This window comes from Saimiri boliviensis, chromosome 12 (genome assembly GCF_048565385.1).
Source record: "Saimiri boliviensis isolate mSaiBol1 chromosome 12, mSaiBol1.pri, whole genome shotgun sequence".
Lineage (NCBI taxonomy): Eukaryota > Metazoa > Chordata > Mammalia > Primates > Cebidae > Saimiri > Saimiri boliviensis.
The window spans coordinates 17,047,430-17,067,872 of record NC_133460.1 but is presented as its reverse complement, the minus strand read 5'-3'; the positions used below and the strand labels follow the sequence as shown (position 1 = coordinate 17,067,872).

The following is a 20,443-nucleotide window of genomic DNA, read 5'->3' as shown; positions in this document are numbered from 1 at the left end:
TGGGCAACAAAGTGAGACTCCATCTCAAAAAAAACAAAAAACAAAAAAACCTTTTGTGCCTGAGAAGGCACTACCAAGAGACTGAAATGACAATTCACAGAATGGAAAGTAATAGCTGCTAATCATATATCTGATAAGAAATTAACACCTGGAATATATATAAAGAACTCTTACAATTCAACACCACCACTAACAAAAACCTAATTCAATTAGCAAAGACCTGAATAGACATTTCTCCAAAGATATACAAATGACCGATGTGCACTTGAAAAGATGTTCATCATTAGTCATCAGGAGAATGTAAATCAAAACCACAATGAGGGCTGGTGTGGTGGCTCATGCCTATAATCTCAGCACTTTGGGAGGCCAAGGCAGGTGGATCACTTGAGCCCAGTAGTTCAAGACCAGCCTAGGCAAAATGGCAAAATCCTGTCTCTACAAAAACACAAAAATTAGCCATGCGTAGTGGCATGCATCTATAGCCTGAGCTACTCAGGGGCACTGAGGCAGGAGGATCCCTTGATCTAAGAGGCTGGGGCTGCAGTGAGCCATGACTATACCACTGCACTTCAGCCTGGGTGACAGAGCAAGATCCTGTCTAAAAAAAAAAAATCCACACTGAGATATCTTTATACCCACTAGGATGGCTATTATCAAAAACAAATGGAAACTAACAAATGTTGGTGAAGATGCAGAAAAATGAGAACCCTCATTCATTGTTGGTAAGAATGTAAAATAGTGTACACTTAGCAGAAGATAGTTTGATAGTTTTAACTCAAAAAGTTAAACATAGAATTATCATATAATTTGAAAAAATTGAAAACAAGAATTCAAACAGATACTCGTACATCAATATTCACAGTATCATTATTCACAATATCCTAAAGGTGGAAACAATCCAAGTATCTACTGGCAGATAAAAGAATAAAAACCTGTTACATACATATGATGGAATAGTATTCGGCCATAAAAAGAAATGAAATTCTGACACACACTATAACATGGATGAACTTTGAAAACATTATTTTAAGTAAAATAAGACAGACAAAAAATTTTTGCATATTTTATCGTATAATTCCCTTTTTATAAGGTACCTAGAATAGGTAAATTTATAGAAACAGAAGAAAAATAGAGGTTACTGAGGACTAGAGATGCGTTATTGTTTAATGCATACAAAGTTTCTGTTTGGGACAATGAGAAAATTCTTGAATAGAGAGATGGTTGTACAATATTGTACCTAATGCCACTGGATTGAATACTTATAATGGTACATTTTATGTTGAGCATATTTTACTAAAATAAAAAACGTTTTTAAATGCTAAGAGATAAATGAACAAAGAATGGATATAACAAATTTAAATTATAAAACCAAACTCATTCTACCAATGGTTTCTGAGTACCCAACATGTACCATTTACTGTGCTGGGTGAAGATTACTATCAACTAGCAGCACTATAAGTTTTCTAATTTCTTTTCTTTGCAACATAATATAACGCATAAGAAATCAAAAAGATGTCCGTATGTTTTTTATGTTCTAAGGCTATGTCTGGAAACATATCCTAAAGAAACAACCCAACAAAGCAAAAAACTATTAACATGATTCATGTTCATTACAGTTAAAAAAAAAAAAAAGAAAGAGAGAGTAGAGAGGAAAATGCCCAAAGAGGATAGAATGAGTAAATTATCACTTAGCAATGTGATAATACCATATAAATCATTAAACATTAAACAGTATTATGAATGTTCTTTAGATACATTAAAAAATGTTTTACAAGTTGCATTTAAAAATCAGAATCCAAAATGGTCTGACGAGAATAACAACTATGTAAAATATTGTAAGTACAAAATTAAGAAGTACAAAAATCTAAATCAATGGCACCTTAGGGCAATGTGTTCCACAGAGTAAGAATATGTATGTCACACTGCCCTGAGTATAAGTTGAAGCTTTGCCCCTGCAAATGTATAAAGAACCAAACTAGGTCACATCAGAATGACAGATTTGTGCTAGTTTACATCATTGGTTGGAAAGACATTTTTTAAAAAAACATCAGAACTGGAGTTTTCTAACAAACAGAAATCTCTAGCCAAAACTCTATCCTAAACTACCAAATATTTTCCCTCATGAATTACTATGGAACCACAAATATAACATGTCTAAAATAGAATTTATCATCTGTGAAAAGTTCTAAATTGCTTCAGTTTCCCAAATGTGACCAGTTTCAAAGAGGCTAAGATACATACTGCTTGTCCTGAACCAGATTCTGTCCCTTCCCCTCTCTCATCATCACTCAACCCATCCTCCATGTCCCTAACCTCTGAGTGACCATTCTTTTAAAAAGAAAAGAAAAAGACAGTCACACCACAAGCTTGTCTAAAATTATTTGGTGCCTGCCTTTGCAGGATGCTATTCTGCGACATGGCACCCACGGACTTCCACAGATGGAAGATCCAGCCCTGCCCAAACCATCACTCAGTGAGCCTCCTCCCATCTTACCTTGTCAACCACTACCGTTCCGCTACAACCACCCTAGACCTTGAAATTTTCTGAAGAAGCCACGTTGTTTGAGGTTTCAAACCTTTGCACTTGAAGGGTCTGCTGCCCTGCAAAGCACTTTCCCACCTTTCACCTGTCCACCTAGAAGATGCCTACCAAATCCTTCAAGACACGGAGCAGGTATTGTTTCTTCAGTCACTCAACAGGCCCCCATTCCTCCCTCAGGTGACCACACTCCTAGGTTTGGACAGCACTGTCTCAGCACTCATCCTACCCTAATGCAATTATTTTTATACCCATCTGTCTTCCCTTCTAAATCCTGAATTCCTTGAGGGCATGGGCCGCTTCACTCATCTTCGTGTTCCCAGTGCATTGTAATGCAGGACCAGCATAGGAAATGTGCTAAATAAATCTGTGGACTTAGTAACTCTATATCCTGTCTGCAAAATGCCAACCTGATTTGTTTCTTTATGGGCATAAATTGATATTTCAGGCCAGGTGTGGTGGCTCACACCTGTAAATCCCAGCACTTTGGGAGGCTGAGGCAGACAGAGCACCTGAGGAGTTCCAGACCAGCCTGGCCAACATGGTGAAACCCCATCACTACTAAAATACAAAAATTAGCTGGGCATGATGGTGCGTGCCTGTAATCCCAGCTACTCATGAAGCTGAGGCAGGAGAATCACTTGAACCCTGCGGGCAGAGGTTGCAGTGAGCCAAGACCACACCACTGCACCCCAGCCTGGGCGACAGAGTGAGACTCCGTTCTCAAAATAAAAAATAAAATAATATTTCTGCAGCTCTACACTATATTCAGCACTAAGAGCAAGCAGTCAAACTGTAAAGCAAAGCAGTTGTCATGACTCTGCCCTCCTGGTTTTCCTGCTACTTCTCTGACTGCCCCTTAAGAGGTCCTCTCTCTCCTGTCCACTCATTTTTAGTTTCCCTCAAAGGCTTAGTCATGGGCTTCATACCTTCTAAATATGCTCCTGGCTTCAATTATCACCTCTATGCAGCTGAATCCAAGTCTATACAGCTGGTCCTAAATTGTACCTAATTTCCAACTGTCTATTAAGACTTCCTGTCTTAAGTGGGAAGGTCATATCCTATGACTCCCAACCCCACATATTCAAATTAAATGCACCATCTTTCTGCTCCTCATGCTCACCACTTCCCTTTCTAAGTGCTCAATTTCTATCAGATATCCCTATTATTTCTTTGTCATCTTGGCCTAAAATCTCAGTATTCCCTTTACCACTCCACCTCGTGTCGTTTCCTAATAATGTCCAATGTCCTCCAAAGTGTCTCTTGGATTCACCTTTCTTCCTCCTTTTCCTTACTTCATTCCTGTGATTGTTTTCTCCCTGTATTTATTTTCTCCTCCATTTGATTCCTTTTTGCTCACCATCAGACCCATTTTTCTAAAATCGTTTTCATCAAATCAGTCTCGCTGCACAACTCAAGAAGCCTCAATTGAATCACTACTGATTGCAGCCTCAAGGCTAAACTGTTGTGACAGACTTTCAAAGCCATCCATAATTTGCCCCCTCTCTTCTTCCCAGTCATCTAAATTTATGTCCCCTTCATTCCAAATCAGTGGTTCTCAATTTTGCTACCCAGGGACATTTGGTATCTGGAGACAGTTTTAACTGCCATAACTTGGAATAGGGGGGAGTACAACCACATCTAGTGGGTAAAGGCCAGGGATTCTGCTAAACATCCTACAGTGCCAGGACAGCCCCCAACAACAAAGAATTATCCAGCCCAAAATTGCAACAGTGCCAAGGCTGAGAATCTCTGCTCCAAATCAAGGCTCTCTGTCCCCAGACCATGCTATATCTATGCCTCTGCTCAGAATATTTCCCTAGCAACCTAGAGTGTCATCTCTCTTCACCTTAACTAGCAAAGTTTCATTTATCTTCAAATCCCATTCTAACTCTGTATCCCATGGCTTTAAATACCATCTACTGACGATGATTCCAAAATGTTGATCTTATCTTCTGACTCCCTTACCCAGCTGCCTACTTGACATCTTGTACTATTTAACAAATCTGAACCTGAACTGCTGACTCTCCCAAAACTGCTTCTTCTCAGGTAAGTATACAACCCCAGCAATCACCCAGTTGCCCAGGAAAACAGTTGAGAGTTATTCTTGATGCTCTCCTCAGTGTCCTCTGCCCCAGTGTCTTGCCCCAAATCAATCCATTAGCAAGTCCTGTCAAGAGTCTACCTCCAGACATATCTCAAATCCATCCACTTCTCCACCTCCCTCCATCATCCCTTTTACCCAGTCCATCACAAAAGCCACCTAACTGGTCTCTGCCTCCATTCTACTCACCGTTCAGTGCCCAGAATGACCACTTCACATTATCATAAGATCCAACCTACCAGGACTCTGTTGAAAGCCTACAACAGCCCCCAACTCTCTTAGAATAAAATGTAAACCCCTTACCTTGGTCTACAAGGCACTACAGCTACACAAGGCAGACTCAGCCTCTGCCTACCTGGCCCCTACCCCTCTTTCTAGCTCCTCCATCCTACTCTCCTCCTGGCTCTCTAGCTGCAAACAAGATTTGTCAGACTTTTAAGTGTACCCTCAGCTCTTTCCAACTACAGAGCCTTCTGCATTTTATTCCTCCTGCCTGGTCACACCCATCATTCCTTCCCATATACCTTATCTATTCCTCTTTAGCACTTACACAATAATTTTTTTTTGACACAGGGTCTCACTCTGTTGCCCAGGCCAGAGGGCAGTGGCGCAATCTCAGCTCACTACAGCCTGGACCTCTTGGGCTCAGGTGTTCTTCCCACCTCAGCCTCCAAAGTAGCTGGAACCATAGGTGTGTGCCACCAGGCCCAGCTAATTTTTCTATTTTTTAATTTTTTTGTAAAGGCAGGGTTTTACCGGTTGCCCAAGCTAGTCTTGAACTCCTGGGCTCAAGCGATCTGCCTGCCTCGGCCTCCCAAAGTACTAGGATTACAGGTGCACGCCACCATCTCTGGCCTACTGTAATTTTTAATTTCATATTTCCCAGTGTTTACTGAATAATATCTGCCTCCTCTGTGGCAATAAAATTTCCACGAAGGAAGGGACCACATGCCTTTTGTAATTTTTCTTAACATTATCATATAGTTTGTTTACAACTATATAACAAATGACTTGTACAATATGTGGCATGAAGTTAGAAACTCAAATTTAAGCTTAACTGCTGACAACAAATAAAAGGATGAATAAATGAATCTTTCTACTTACACTTTGGTATACAATGATCTCACCCCTCTCTGAGCTCCCAGTGAACGTTCCTCATCAATACAACTTAAAACAGCTTCCCTATAAGCAGCTAAGTTCTCTGATGGCTGAGAGCAAGAACCTAGTCCTATAACCTTTGTACTTAATCCTCTATTCCCAGACCCTCACCTAAACTAACTGTTGTACACACAGTAACTATGCAGCAAATGTGATTTAAGTCTGCAAATATGGAGTTCTATCACTATTTCGTGTATTTTTATTCCTCAATTCGTCCTCTTGGAAAATTTCTTGGAATTCTTACACTTCCCTTTTACCAAACTTGGTAAGATGTGGCAAACAGCTCAAAGCTTACTGGAGAGAGATCCACACATGTTAACATATGTATTGAACAGTCTGAAAGAACTGTTTTAAGAAAGACTTCCAAAAACACCTAAGCCTGAGGAGCAATGGCACAAACGTGAAGCTAGCTGCAGACGACCTTATTTTCACTCCAATTCAGCACCACAGTCTCAGAGGAAAAAAATGTTACACGTTTCAGCACGTCCCCTCTGCTGGTGTGCGTGTTATGTTGAGACCTGTCGTCTCAGTGCTTGTACTGGTAAGGCCACCCCAGGCCCAGGACCCAGTGTGTGCACCAGCAGCGCAGGGGTACACAGAGTTGACAGTCAGTGGAAATCAGAACTCTGGTTCTGCCCCCTCAACCTCTAGCCAGCAGGTGAGCTCAGTTCTCTCATCCTGAAAGGCTAGGGGGTACTCACACCACATCTGAGTCTCCTTCCAAGTCTAAAACTTCATGATTCCATAATCTTTCTCCCTGAGATCTGCAGCTTTGCTAAACTCAAGTGGCAGCGTTTGACGGACCAGAGAATTGACCAGGAAGAGATGTACTATTTTATATTCTGTCACAAAGCTAAATGTGACCTACAAAATTTCATTTTCTTCCTCAAGGGACACCCTGAAGTCAGCGTGCTTTGTAGAAAACACTGAAATATCAGTATACTAAAGAACTTGACACAAACCAGAAAAAAACTGTGTATCATGGTTTTGCAGCATAGCGCCAGAGCCCCCAGCATGAGTGCATGGAAAAGCAGGCTGGGAAACTCAGCAAGTGTGGGCCTTCGATTGTCAGGTTGTTTGCCATTAGTCTCTTCCACATGTTTATTCCTTTTGTAACTTGAAAATTCTCACTAATAAAAAAGCACCACAAGGCATCAAAGTTCAAGAAAAAAAATATGGGAGAGAGAATTCTATTCATCAATTACTATTTGTTTCACTGCAAATTTGGAAGGAGTCCCCACAATCCTTTTATCAATAGATCACTCTGTTCTAGCTGTTCTTTGTCAGCACAATTTAAAAATTGCTGCCATAAAATTTATCTTTCTTGCTTGAAAGATGACCATCCATTTTTTTACCTATTGCAAAAGGGCTCTGAGTACTAAAACTCAGAAAGCATTTCTAAGAATCTGGGGCACCCATGCTCCTATGAAAGCAATAAGCTGATTTCCCTTTAAAACAGCATATTATATATTCAAAGTGATTTATTTATTCCCACTATTTTACAAGATGATACAAGGGTCCTGCCAACACAGTCTAAGTTTTACCCTAGCGCTGCTGCAAACACATACACACACACACACACACACACACACACACACTCTCATAGACAGTGGAAGACATAGGCGGGAGTAAGCAAGGTAACCATTTTAAAGGCTGGGGAAGCAAAGGAAACTTGTACTGAGTCTCCAAACACTCATCCAATAGTTTCTCAGCCTCAGCACTATTGACACTTTGGGCTGAAAAATCCTTTATTAAAGGGGGCTGTCCTGCACACTGTGTGACATTTAGCAGCATCCCTGGAATCTACCCACCACATGCCAGTAGCACCCTAATCCCAGTTGTGACAACCGAGTATGGCTCCAGACATTGACAAATGTCCTGGGGGGTGGGAGCAGGGTGGGGTGAGGACAGGCAAAAGTGCCCATGCTGAAAACCAGTGCTCTAAAGAGTAGAAAGAAAAAAAAAATCTGTGTAGAAAGAGAAAGGACAAAGATAGTGGCTAGAGAAGTTTTGTTAAAGCATATCAAGGTTGAGCTAGTCAACTCATTTCATCCTGGGAAATGAAAACCCAACTTTAACAACCATCTAGCCCATCCAAAACCAAAAACTGACTACTGGCAAGCTCCTAAAACTCAAATCAATGTGGTTACAAAGGACGAAAGAATTCTAATTGAAAAACTTACAAAGAAAATCATTAGTAACTTAAACTTTTAAGATAACAAAAGCATATTCAAAGACCTAGTAAGTGTTTTTCTAACCTCAAGACAAACCATCTCAACTCCTCTGCCAACTTCAACCAACTGGTGGTGGCTGCCTGGAGCCCAGAACTGAGCTGGATTCTAAGGCTGAATGTGAACGATCTGGAAGCGAAGAATATCCGAGTGAAATAACAATGTCTGCTCCAAGCAAGCGAAGCACAGTGAGCAGTGAGGTATATCTCACATCCAACTTCTGGTGTCTAACTTTCTTTCTTTTAATTTTCTTTTCTTTTTTTTGGCAGAGTCTTGCTCTGTCACCCAGGATGGAATGCAGTGGTGTGATCTTGACTCACTGCAACCTTCACCTCCTGGGTTCAGGCAATTCTCATGCCTCAGCCTCTGGAGTAGCTGGGATTACAGGTGTTTGCCACCACACTTGGCTAATTTTTTTATTTTTATTTTTTTAGTAGAGAGGGGGTTTCACCATGTTGTCCAGGCTGGTCTCAAATTCTTGGCCTCAAGTGATCCACCCACCTTGGCCTCCCAAAGTGCTGGGATTACAGACATGAGCCACTGTGTCCTGCCTTGGTGTTCAACTTTCTTTATACTCAAAATAATACCTGTCAAATTTGGCTACAATGAAACATTTGTTAAAAAGTAATCAGTCCTCCACAGTTACCTAACAGAGAGAAGAAAAAGGGGAAAAAATCACTTCCTTGCTGAAAAATCAACTCTGGATTCTCAACTTGCAGAGGATGAATACAAACCAGCATAGCTCACAAAACCCTTCACAGTGTGTTTCCAACACACTTCTCCCAGGCTTCCTGCACCCCCACTGCTCTCTATGGCGCAGCCAGCCACTAAATGTCTATTCCCCAAAACCACAAGCCCTTTCATGCCACTCCACCTTTTCCGTGCCCCGCAAATTTTTATTCATCTTTCAGAACACTGCTCAGGAGCCACCTTTTCTGTAATGCTTTCCTCGTTCCTTGGTGCCTGCTATTCATAGGATGGTCCTTGGGCCAAAAGCACTGGCATCACCAGGGAGCTTGTTAGAAATGCAGAATCTCAATTTGCTTTGTAGCAAAATCTCCAGGTGAAATATGTGCACACTGAAGCGTGAGAAGCACTGTCTCAGGGAACTTTCCAGATCCCACTAGACTCAGCTCTCTTCATAGCTGCCCGAGAGGTAAACCCCTTCTTTACTTATCTCCTCTATGAAGACAGGAAAACCCATATACCCACCCTCCAGCCTCTATGACAGGCAAGTGACAGGGTTATAGTCAATGAGATGTCAGCAGAAGCCTGCTGAGGGAGCTTCTGGAAGAATTTTTATTTCCCTAATGACTTCCTGCCTTCCTGGGTAGAATGCCGGGTGCTGTGGCTGCCATCACTGGACAACCATGAGGTGACAAACATAAGAACAAAAAGCCAATGACAGCCAAAAAGGCAACAGGATGGAAATACAGAAATCTGTATCTTTGTTGGGCCCATCAAACCAAAGAACCATCCACCTCCAGAATCACTGTGTGTGCGAATTGCCAACTGCAGTGTTTTTACTCCTTAAGGCACTATCGGGATTTTTTTTTCCTTGTGCTGAAGGCATTCCTAACTGATTAAGTAAGTCTTCAATAAATGGGAAGTGAATGAATGAATGCAGAGTGAAACCTACTAAAGGTTCAGGAGATTACATTTTTTTTAAAAGCCAGGCCTCTAAGAATCTGTTCATGTTTGCCAAAGCAAGCCTATAAATCAGCCTCTGTACTTCTAGAATTATTGACCCATTTCTGCTCACAGCTTAATGGATAAAAAAGTAAACACAAACTCATAAAAAGTAACGGAAAGATTCACATACAAAGATGCTGTTAGAAATTGATTTTCACATTTTGGAAAAGAGAAGAAAACAAAACTTAAATACTAGGCTCCAACCTTGAAAAGTTTACAAAGAGGGGCAGGACAGGGTTGTGGTGGGGTGGGGACCCACACTAGCCAGTTCTACTGATCATTCTGCTCTACTTAGTAATTTCAGCTGGGCACGGTGGCTCCTGCCTGTAATCCCAGCACTTCGGGATGAGACCAGTGGATCACCTGAAGTCAGGAGTTAAAGAACAGCCTGACCAATATGGTGAAATCCCGTCTCTACTAAAATACAAAAATTAGCTGGGTGTGGTGGTGGGCACCTGTAGTCCCAGCTACTCAGGAGGCTGAGACAGAAGAGCTTGAACCTGGGAAGCAGAGGTTGCAGTGAGCTGAGATCAGGTCACTGCCCTCCAGCCAGGGCAACAGAGCGAGACTCCATCTCAAAAATAATAATTTTGAGATCTCTGAAATAGATCTCATTTTTTCCCAGTCCCTATCTCAGTCAAATATTTCCATTCAAATTGCCAAGATCAAACAGCAACAATTTTTTTCCAAGAAAAACAACATTAAGTAGCATAAAGTAAAAAGTATTAAACAGGGAGAGATGCACGCTGGCCATGTAGTTTGTCAGCAAGCAAGCAGGACCTTAACCAAGTGCAGATCATCAGCTAGGTCACCTTTTTATATCTTAACAAAATCATCTCCTTTTACTTAAATAAATGTATGTCATAAAGAAGCTTTATAGCACTAATGGGAGGCCAGTACCTTTTGCCATGAATTGAAGACAAATGGAAACCCAATAAAAACATAACCTTATTCAATTCTAGCTACTGCGTGTGCCTGCCAAGGCCTCTAGACTTGAAGCCTGTTCTCTTTGTTTAAAAAACAAAAGGGGTGGAGGGTGAACAACAGATGTTAAAAACAGGCTAACAGCAAGATGAGACTTTCTCCTGAGCATAAGGATAGGAAAAAGGAAAGGAATTAACTTTCTCCCTGTGTGATTTCATGCTGTTTAATACCATATCCATGTCCCACCTAAAACTATCCCTTACACAATCTCACATCATTTTCCCCTTCTTCTTAGAGTAAGGGCCCAATTTCTTAGTGCATCATAAATGGTCCCATACCATCTGACCCCAGCCCACCACTTGGATCTCAAATCTCAGCCTCTCACTACACCTGCAGCCCCACCAGCAGACAGCAAATGAGGGCTTGGCCAAGGGCCATACATATCCCCCAGGAAGTATGGGTCACCCCTGTAATCCCAGTACTTTGGGAGGCCAAGGCAGGGAGGGTGGCTTGAGGCCAGGGGTTCAAGACCAGCCTGGGCAACACAGCAAAACCCCCGTCTCTACAAAAGTTTTTTAAAAATAAAAAACAGCCAGGTGTGGTGGTGTGTCTGTAGTCCCAGCTATTACTCAGAAGCCTGAGGCAGGAGGATTGCTTGAGCCCAGGAGTTTGAGGCTGCAGTGAGCTACGATCACACCACTACTCTCGAGTCGGCAATAGAGGAAGATCCTGTCTCTAAAAATAAAATAAAAATAAAAAGTAGCCTGTCCACACATCAATCACAACAGCAGGTTTTTCTTTCTTCAAACCACTATCTGATTCTATCCCGTTAACTTCTTTAAGTGTTTAATAACAAAAATAATAACAGCATAACAGCAAATACACGATACTGAAGTATTTACTTATCAGGTTAAACCCTATAAAAGTGCCAATCTGTAAATCAAAAACGGTGAAATATGAGTAATTCCACAGTATTCGACCCAATATATTAACTTGTTTGCAGCTCACAACCACCTCATGAAACAAGTCGCAGATGAAGAAACAGCAACCACAGAGAGGCAGCTTAACTTGCCCGAGGTCACACTGCTACTAAGTGGCAGAACCAGGATTTGAACCCAGGTGCAACACTCCCACCCCACAATTCAAGTTCCATTAAGGTAGATAGTCTTGTTCACTGCAACATCACTCCCATTGCCTATTATCACAGGGTACGGCCGCGTATGTAGTAAGCTCTCAATAAATACATGTGGAATGAATGAATGAATGACTCTATGTCCTTACAGTCACTGGCAGATTGCTCTGACCTCTCTGAGTAACCAATGCAGAAGCCTGCCTAGCCAAGACAAACCGAGGGAAGGAAGACCTGGGCGGGCTGGTGCCCCAGGGACCTGGGGTGCAGGCCCCGCCTCGGGGCGCGGCGGGGCGCCGGCTCACCTTGAAGTCACGGCTGTGCTGCGGGGTGTACTCCAGGGTCCAGAGGGCCCGCACCAGGTGCGCCAGTTGCTCGGTGACCTCGCCCTGGCCCTGCGCGCCGCCGCCCGCAGGCTGCTCGGGGTCAGGCGAGGGCTCGGGCCGCCCCGCCCGGTACTGGCCCAGCGCCAGGTACTCGGCGAAGAGCTCGGTGTTGCTGAGGCACTGCAGCGTGGCGTTCATGAAGCACGTGTTGCCGTGGTTGCGGAGCCCCGCCACGCCGGGCACCGGCTCGGCGGCGCAGGCGGGCGGCGCGGGAGAGGCGGGCGGCGGCGGGCACGGCGGCGGCGTGGGCGCGGCGGCCGGCCCGGGCGGGAAGCAGCTGCGGAGGCCGCCGCGGTCCGGGGCGGCGCCCTCGGAGCTAAGGTGCGAGAGCGTGGACAGCGTCTTGAGGACGCGGCTCATGAAGCTGCCCACCGAGCGCGCCGAGGAAGGCGAGGAGGGCGCGGCCGGCGCGGCCGGCCCGGGCGCCCCGGGGTCCCCGGCGCTGCCGCCGCCAGCGCGGCCGCTCCGGAACAGCCGCTTGCTGAAGGAGCGCTTCTCCTTCCCGCCTGCTGCCGCCACCGCCGCCGCCGCCGGCGGCCCGGGCCCGGGCGCCGTTACCTTGGACATGGCGGCGGCCGCAGACACTCATTACCGCGCCCGCCCGCCCGGCCTCCGGCTCCGCCACGGCCGCCGCCGCATCCCGCCGCGCCACGCCGCGCCTCACCGGGCCCTGGGGAATCTAAGCCCCACACACCTCAGAGCGCCGCCGAGCCAGCCAGCGAGCGCGCGCGCGGTCCGCCCAGCTGGGCCGTTCACGTGACGCACCTCCTGGCACCGCCCGCCCCGCACTGAAGCCGCCTTAGCCGCCATGTTCACTATGGGAAGGTAGCTGCCTCTCCAGCCGGACGGGAAGTCTGGAGGCTGCCGGCGCGGTCCTGCGGCGTGAAGCCCGAGGGAGGCCATGTCTAGTGTGGGCGCGGTCTAGGCTTGGAGGAAAAGGCTGGGCTCGCGCTGGGTGGTGGATCCCAGGGGTGGGTCTCCGTCTTTGCTGATCAGATGGCAGAGGCGGGACATGCAGGAATCAGGATGCCATCAGTTACCAGACCGTGCAAGAGCTGGTGGACATAGCCCTGACAGGTTCTGGGCAAGTCAACCCCGCCTGGCTCCCAGGAGACGCTGCAGATACTTACCGTCTGTGTGCCAACGGAGCGGTCACAGAACCTGGTACGTCCCAGCGGGCTTTTCTTCCAGGCTGCACCTTGGAGTCCTAGCGAAACGATGTTATCATAACTACCTTCTTTTCCATTCCAGCCTTTAAAACCCCGATAGGCTCTCCTGCCGTTCATCCATTCATTCATTCACTCACACATTCACTCATTCAACAGTTGCTGGGGATATTACACAGAATTAAATCTATCACATTAGAATTAAATGTCATATCCCCAGCGGATTAAACTAACACGGTTTCTACCTGGCCTCTTGCAGCTTACATTCCTAGTGGAGTTAACAATAGCTGCTGTGTTCCACACATTATGCCAACCATGCAATATTTTCTTTAATCTCTAATTCGCCGTCTTTGAGATTGGTTCAGTTCTTATCTGATTCAAACCCAAGTTTTAGTCACAACCCCTATACCTGACCTCTAAACTAAGGGTCACAAATCCACAAATATCACAGGTCACAAACCACAAATTAGTGTAGAATCCTGTTATTTGAATCATCATATTGACTTTCAAGTGACTTGGCTCTCAGTGTTCAGGGGAATATATACGGAATGATGGAGACTATAGCAAAATTCAAATTAACATCTTTCTAAAGAGGTGGCTGCCACTCAGCTCCAGCCAGTTGTTCCCATATGAGAACAAGAGGTCAGTGTTACCAGATCATCTGATGTGTTAAGAGAAGGCAGAAATCCTATTTTTAAATGTTGGTTCTATTATTTAAAAAAAAAAAAAAAAAGTAGTGCAGGGAGCAAAAAAATAGTACATTTTTGGACTGCCTTTGGTCCAAAACCCCTAGTATATGACCTCCTCTCTGTAGGCTCCCCTCTGCTAAGAGCTAGTCTGAGTCCTGAGGCAGAAGGGAGAAATCAGGGAAGGGAGAGCCCTCCCCCCTTTTTAAAACATGAAGGCCACCTTACACCACGTTCCAAAGTAGATGGTTTTTACCTCTGACCTCGCTCCCCATTGTAAGGCTCTATGATAACATCCCCAGGGTGCAGAGCACCAACTCTAATTGCCTCCACTCTCCTCTTAGTCAAAATATCTATTCCTCACTGCAACTTGAGCTTATCTGGACACCAGGAAGAAAGCCATCTGATTATTCATACTAAAATGTGAATGCAGTGGCCCTCAACTTCTGGGCAGTTTGATTCAGACTCAAGGGACTTTACCAGAGCTGTTCCCTCTCCCTTGAACCTTTCCTTGAACCTTTCTATTTAGCTAACTTCCTTTCATCCTTAAAGTCTCACCTTAGATCTCACCGCTCCAAGCAGGTGTCCCTTCCACAAGCTCTCTTGGCACCTCTTATTCATGCCACTGACTTGACCATATTGCAATTTAGTTTGCAGTCATCACCTTCACTAAAATGTGGACTTCAACCCAGCAGAGACCCATCTTACTCATTATTAGGTACCCAGTAAGGTAGCCATCCTATAACAGTTTGATTACTTGCCAACTTTATATCTAAACAATGTGTGTGTGTGTATGTGTGTGTGTGTGTGATGGAGTCTCGCTCTATCACCCAGGCTAGAGTGCAGTGGTGCAATCTCGGCTCACTGCAGCCTCCATCTCCTGGGTTCAAGCATTCTCCTGCCTCAGCCTCCTGAGTATCTGGGATTACAGGCACCCACCACCATGCCCGGCTAATTTTTGTATTTTTGGTATTTTGTATGTTGGCCAGGCTGGTCTTGAGCTCCTTACCTCAAGTGATCCACCCACCCCAGTATCCCAAAGTGCTGGAATTATAAGTGTGAGGCACTGTGGCTGGCCTCTAAACAATATCTGAACTTCTTGGTAGGATACCTAAGAACCCCCTTCCCAGTCTGGGCCCCTCCCACTATTCTAAGGTTATTGGTCCCACCGAGCCTCAAAGCTTGGCCAGAACAGGCTTGGGAGAATTCCTAGTTGGAATGTTCAGGTGATCATTCTTGAAGACTCACCTTGAACATTCTGTAGTGAATCTTTCATTAGTCCGCTCTGTACCCACCCCTTACCCCCAAGCTCAGGAAACATAAATTAGAAACAAGAGTGTGGTGAATATTATCATGACCTATACCTTGTCCATTCTGCAGCTATCTGCTTAGGCTGAAACCTTGGGTCAAAGGGCATGAGTATTTCATATTTGACACCTACTATCAAGCTGACCGCCAGAAAGGTTTTCTCCTGCCAGCAATGAATGGGAAACGCACATTTCCCAACCCCAAGATACCATTGAGTTTTCCAGTCTTTTTCACATTGACAAGTTTGATGAACAAAAGATGGCATATTAATGCACTTTTTATTTGTATGAGTGAGGCTGAACATCATGTGCGGGTCTCCCTGCTATCCAACATCTAAACCAACTTCATGTCTGCAGGGGATACCAAATTAGGCAGGACAACTCAAGTTCCCATTATGAAAATTTCTGGGGAGTAGGTATTCCCCTCCCTACCCCTGGAAGCTAGAGCTCAGGAAGATGACCTAGAAGAAGACCACCAGCATGGTGCCGTGGCTCATGTCTGTAATCTCAGCATGTGCAGACAGAGATCACTTGAGCCCCAAGAGTTTGAGACCAGGCTGGGCAGCATCGCAAGATCCAGTCTCTTGAAAAAAAAAAAGAAAGAAAGAAAAGAAAAGAGAAAGGAAATTTAAGCCTGGTGTGGTGGTGTGCTTCTGTAGTCTCAGCTACTCAGGAGGCTGAGACAGGCAGATTACCTGAACTCAGGAGAGCAAGGCTGCAGTGAGCTATGATTGTGCCACTGCCCTCCAGCCTGGGTGACAGAGCAAGACCAACTAGATGTTCCTATCTAGACTTTGGCTCTAGAAGTATTGATACAAGGTGCATTGGAGATAATTCAGTGAATTAATGAATCTAGCAGCTATATTTTTAGCAGTGTGGCAGAACAGTGGTATACAGTGTTGGGATGGTAGCAGCAAGTGTCCAGCTGCTACTCTAGTAGCAAGTTCTTACTGATATCTGCTTCCCTGGGTTTCTACCCAAGCCTGTTTCTCTAGCTCTGTTCTTTCTGTGAGCTAACCTGATAGGTCTCCTGTAAATTCCTTTATTGGTGAAAGAAAACAGTGTCAGTTTCTGCTGTTTACAAACAAGAAGAAAACTAGGAATACCTTTTAATTACCAATTTGTATTTTTACTATTGTGATTCACCTGCAAACACCGTTTGCTCATTTCTCTTTTTGGTATATTCTTTTATAAATGTTGTCTCATAAAAGTATTTTTTGTTTGTTTTGGGGGATTTTCTTTTTTTTTTTAGATGGAGTCTCACTCCATCACCCAGGCTGGAGTATAGTGGCATGATCTCAGCTCATTGCAACCTCCGCCTCTCGGGTTCAAGCAATTCTTGTGCCTCAGCCTCCTGAGTAGCTGAAATTACAGGCATGTACCACCACGCCTGGCTAATTTTTGTATTTTTAGTAGAGACAGGGTTTCACTATTTAGGCCAGGCTGGTCTAGAAGTCCTGGCTTCAAATGATCCACCTGCCTTGGCCTCCCAAAGTGCTGGAATTATAGGCATGAGCTACTACCCCTGGTCCATGAAAATATTTTCTATACAAATTATATTATGTTTCAGTCTATACTATTCCCTACTTACCTTTCAACCATGTTTACAGTGTTTTCATATCATATAGAAAACTTAAATTATTATTATTTTTATTATTTTTGAGACAGGGTCTCACTGTCACCCAGGATGGAGTGCAGTGGCACAATCATGGCTCACTGCAGCCTCGACTTCCTGGGCTCAAGCGATCCTCTCACCTCAGCCTCCTTAGTAGCTGGGATTACAGGTGCATGCTACCACACCCAGCTAACTTTTTGTATTTTTAGCAGAGACAGGGTTTCACCACGTTGCCTAGGCTGGTTGCAAACTCCTAGGCTCAAGTCATTCACCCACCTCAGTCTCCCAACGTGCTAGGATTATAGGTGTAAGCCACTATGCCCAGCCTAAATTATTTTATGTGGTGAAATAGATGAGTCTTTTTCATAAAAATTTACAACCTTTTTGACATGCTGAGACAAACAGCCTGGAATTATAAGTGTGAGGCACTGTGGCTGGCCTCTAAACAATATCCCCCCCTCCAAGATCATAAGAATATTTGTGTGTGTGTGTGTGTGTGTGTGTGTGTGTGTGTGTGTGTGTGTTTGAGATAGAGTCTCACTCCTGTTGTGCAGGATGGAGTACAGTGGTGCAATCTCGGCTCACTGCCAACTTTACCTCCCAAGTTCAAGCAATTCTCTTTCCTCAGCCTCCCAGGTAGCTGAGATTACAGGTATGTGCCACTACGCCTGGCTAATTTTTGTATTTTTAGTAGAGATGGGGTTTCACCATGTTGGTCAGGCTGTTCTTGAACTCCTGACCTCAGGTGATCCACCAGCCTAGGCTTCCCAAAATGCTAGGATTATAGGTGTGAGCCACTGCGCCTGGCCCATCTGTATTTTAATTTAGTGCTGTTAGAGACTTTTTTCTTATTAATGTGCTCTCCATCTGGAATTTACTTTTACATGAGAAATGAGGTAAGGATCTTGCCTTTTCCCCACCCTACACAGCTAGCCAATTGTCTCTGCACCATTTCTAAATTTAATTTTTTCCACTACTTTAAAATACTGCTTTTATCACCTATTAAATGCCCCATACATTTAAGATTTTTAAAAATTCTGTTCTATTCCATTGATATGTCTCTATATTCCAGGATATCATAGGTTTAGAATGTGCTGAAATGTTTGATAGAGTATTATCTACTAGTATTTTATTATCTGTCTGCTTATTCTCTCAAATGAATTTAATCCTTTAGGGGGGTAAATTTATATAGATTAAGTTAGGGGAAATTGGCATCACCACAATATTTATCTTATCTGAGAATAAAACATGTCTTCAAAAAATTATACAAGGGCTTTTTATGCCCCTCAGAGTACTACAGTTTCCTCCCATAGGTCTTGAGTAATACTATTAAGTTTATTCCTATTGGTTGCTATTACAAATGAGATATTTTATGCCATTATATTTTCTGTTGCTTGTCTATAGGAAAAAATGTATTTTTGTAGCCAGCCACCTTGAGATACTTTAGTTTTTTCTCATAATTTTTAGTTGATTCTGTTGGGGTTTTCAGGAATTTATATCAACACATGAGATGAAAACCATGCCATTTTGTTTATAATATTTGTACCTCATCTTTTTTTTCTCTTGTCTAATTGCCCTTCCAGAATTCTGTCTGTAATAGTAAGGAGAGTAGGAAAGCCTGCATTGTTTTCTGCCATTAATAGCATTTTGTCCAGTGCATTACCATTAAGCATGCTTGCCTTTGGTTTGAGATATATATTATTTATTGCATTAAAGTGATATCCATTTATTCCCACTTCAGGAAGGGTTATGATCAAGAATTGGTCTTGAATTTTATCAGATGCCTTCTGGGCATCAACAGAGATGATCCTTTGCATTTTTCTCCTTTGACCTATATACCCATCGTAAGTTCTTAGTTGCAAACAATGTAAATGACTTTTACTAACTTAAGCAGAAAAGGAGATCATTAGAAGGATATCAACAGCTCACATAACTGTCAGAAAAGCTTCAGAATCTGACTTAGGAAACCAAGGAAGACCATACATAGCCAAGACTGCTCCAGAAAATGCTGCATAAGATGTTACTGTTGGCGCCATCAGTGAAGCTGGCACCACTGTCAGACAGTGGCAGCCACATCACTTGCCTCTTAGTTCTGCTGTAGCCACTATGAATAACCTTGAATAACTTCCAAATGTCTCTGAACTTTTGCTTTCCTACCTGATAGAGTTGGGGTATTTGTCCCCTCCAAATCTTAGATTGAAATGTGAAAAGTGGTAGACACCCGTAATCCCAACACTTTGGAGGTCAAAGGTGGGAAGATTGCTTAAGCCCAGGGATTCAAGACAATGTGTACCGATCTGTACAAAAAAAATAATAAAATACCGAGGCACGATGGTGCACAACTGTAGTCCCAGCTACTTGGGAGGCTGAGGTGGGAGAATCACCTGAGCCCAGGTAGTTAAAGCTTCAGTGAGCTGTGAACATGCCACCACACTCCAGCCTGGGTGACAGAGCAAGACCCTGTCTCAAAAACAAGAGAATAGAAGAGATGAGAAGGGAAGGGAAGACGGGATGCGACGCAGAGAGCAGCGGAGGGGAGCGGAGGGGAGGACAGGGAGGGTAGAGCAGGGCTGGGTAGGGTAGGGCAGGGTAGGGTAGGGTAGGGCAAGACAGGTCAAGGCAAGAAATGTTATCCCTGATGTTGAAGGTGGAGCCTAGTGGGAGGTGTTTGAGTCACGGGAGCAAATTCCTCATGAATGGCTTGGGGCAGTCCTCGAAGTAATGAGTGAGTTCTCATTCTGTTGGTTCACAGGAAATCCAATTGTTGAAAAGAGCCTGGCACCTCCTCCCTTCCTTCTTGCTCCCTCTCTTGCCATGTGACACAGCTGAGTCCCTTTCACCTTCTGCCCTAAGTGGAAGCACCAGACTGGCACTGTGCTTCCTGTACAGCCTGCAGAACCATGAGTCAAAAGAAACTTTTCTTTGTAAATTACTCAGTCTTGGGTACTCCTTTATAACAATGCAAAAGGAACCACTATAATACCTTCAGCATTCTAAGCTCGAAATAGAAGCATCCATTTGGTTGGGCTAGGTCCCGGGTCTGGACACTAGCAGCTGGAAAGTAGGGAAGGAACCATCATCCTCCTCCAGCTTTGTAGTGAGAAACAAAGCTGCCTCCCATCTGTCTTGAGGTTCCCCCTAAGCAAGAGGTTACTCAATGCAGGATAGTCAAAATGGACAGATGTCCACTACATCTCATTCATGTGGTATATCATATTGATAACATTAAATTGTAGCTTTACCTATTTACTAACTTTCTGTTTTGAGACAGGGTCTTGCTCTATCTCCCAGGCTGGAGTGCACAATCATAGCTCACGGTAACCTCGGATTCCTCCTGGGCTCAAGTGATCCTGCTATCTCAGCCTCTTGAGTAGCTGGGGCTATAGGTGCATACCACCTGCCCCACTAATTGTTTTTATTTTTCTGTAGAGATGGGATCTTGCTATGTTGACCAGGCTGTTCTCAGACTCCTAGCTTCAAGTGATCCTCCCACCTCAGCCTCTCAA

At 44.1% G+C, this 20,443-nt stretch overlaps 1 protein-coding gene and 1 long non-coding RNA gene across 4 annotated transcripts in view; one reads left to right on the top strand and one right to left on the bottom strand.

Moving 5' to 3' along the window:
* Positions 1 to 12,889, bottom strand: part of USP31 (ubiquitin specific peptidase 31) — a 143,050-nt gene extending 130,161 nt beyond the window's left edge. For 2 of the 3 annotated variants that reach the window (XR_012512750.1, XM_074381930.1), the window contains exon 1: positions 12,083 to 12,887. Coding sequence is in view for 2 of the 3 variants with exons in the window: in XM_074381930.1 (XP_074238031.1) it covers positions 12,083 to 12,730 (648 nt within the window). In the remaining variant the exon portion in view is untranslated. Of the gene's footprint in view, positions 1 to 12,082 lie in introns of all 3 variants that reach the window. The other variant, XM_010340861.3, reaches the window with a different exon arrangement.
* A 169-nt stretch (positions 12,890 to 13,058) lies between these two features.
* LOC141580704 (uncharacterized) overlaps positions 13,059 to 20,443 on the top strand; it is a 28,993-nt gene continuing 21,608 nt past the window's right edge. Inside the window, exon 1 of the long non-coding RNA XR_012512995.1 lies at positions 13,059 to 13,327. This is a non-coding gene — a long non-coding RNA (uncharacterized LOC141580704). The remainder of the gene's footprint in view (positions 13,328 to 20,443) is intronic.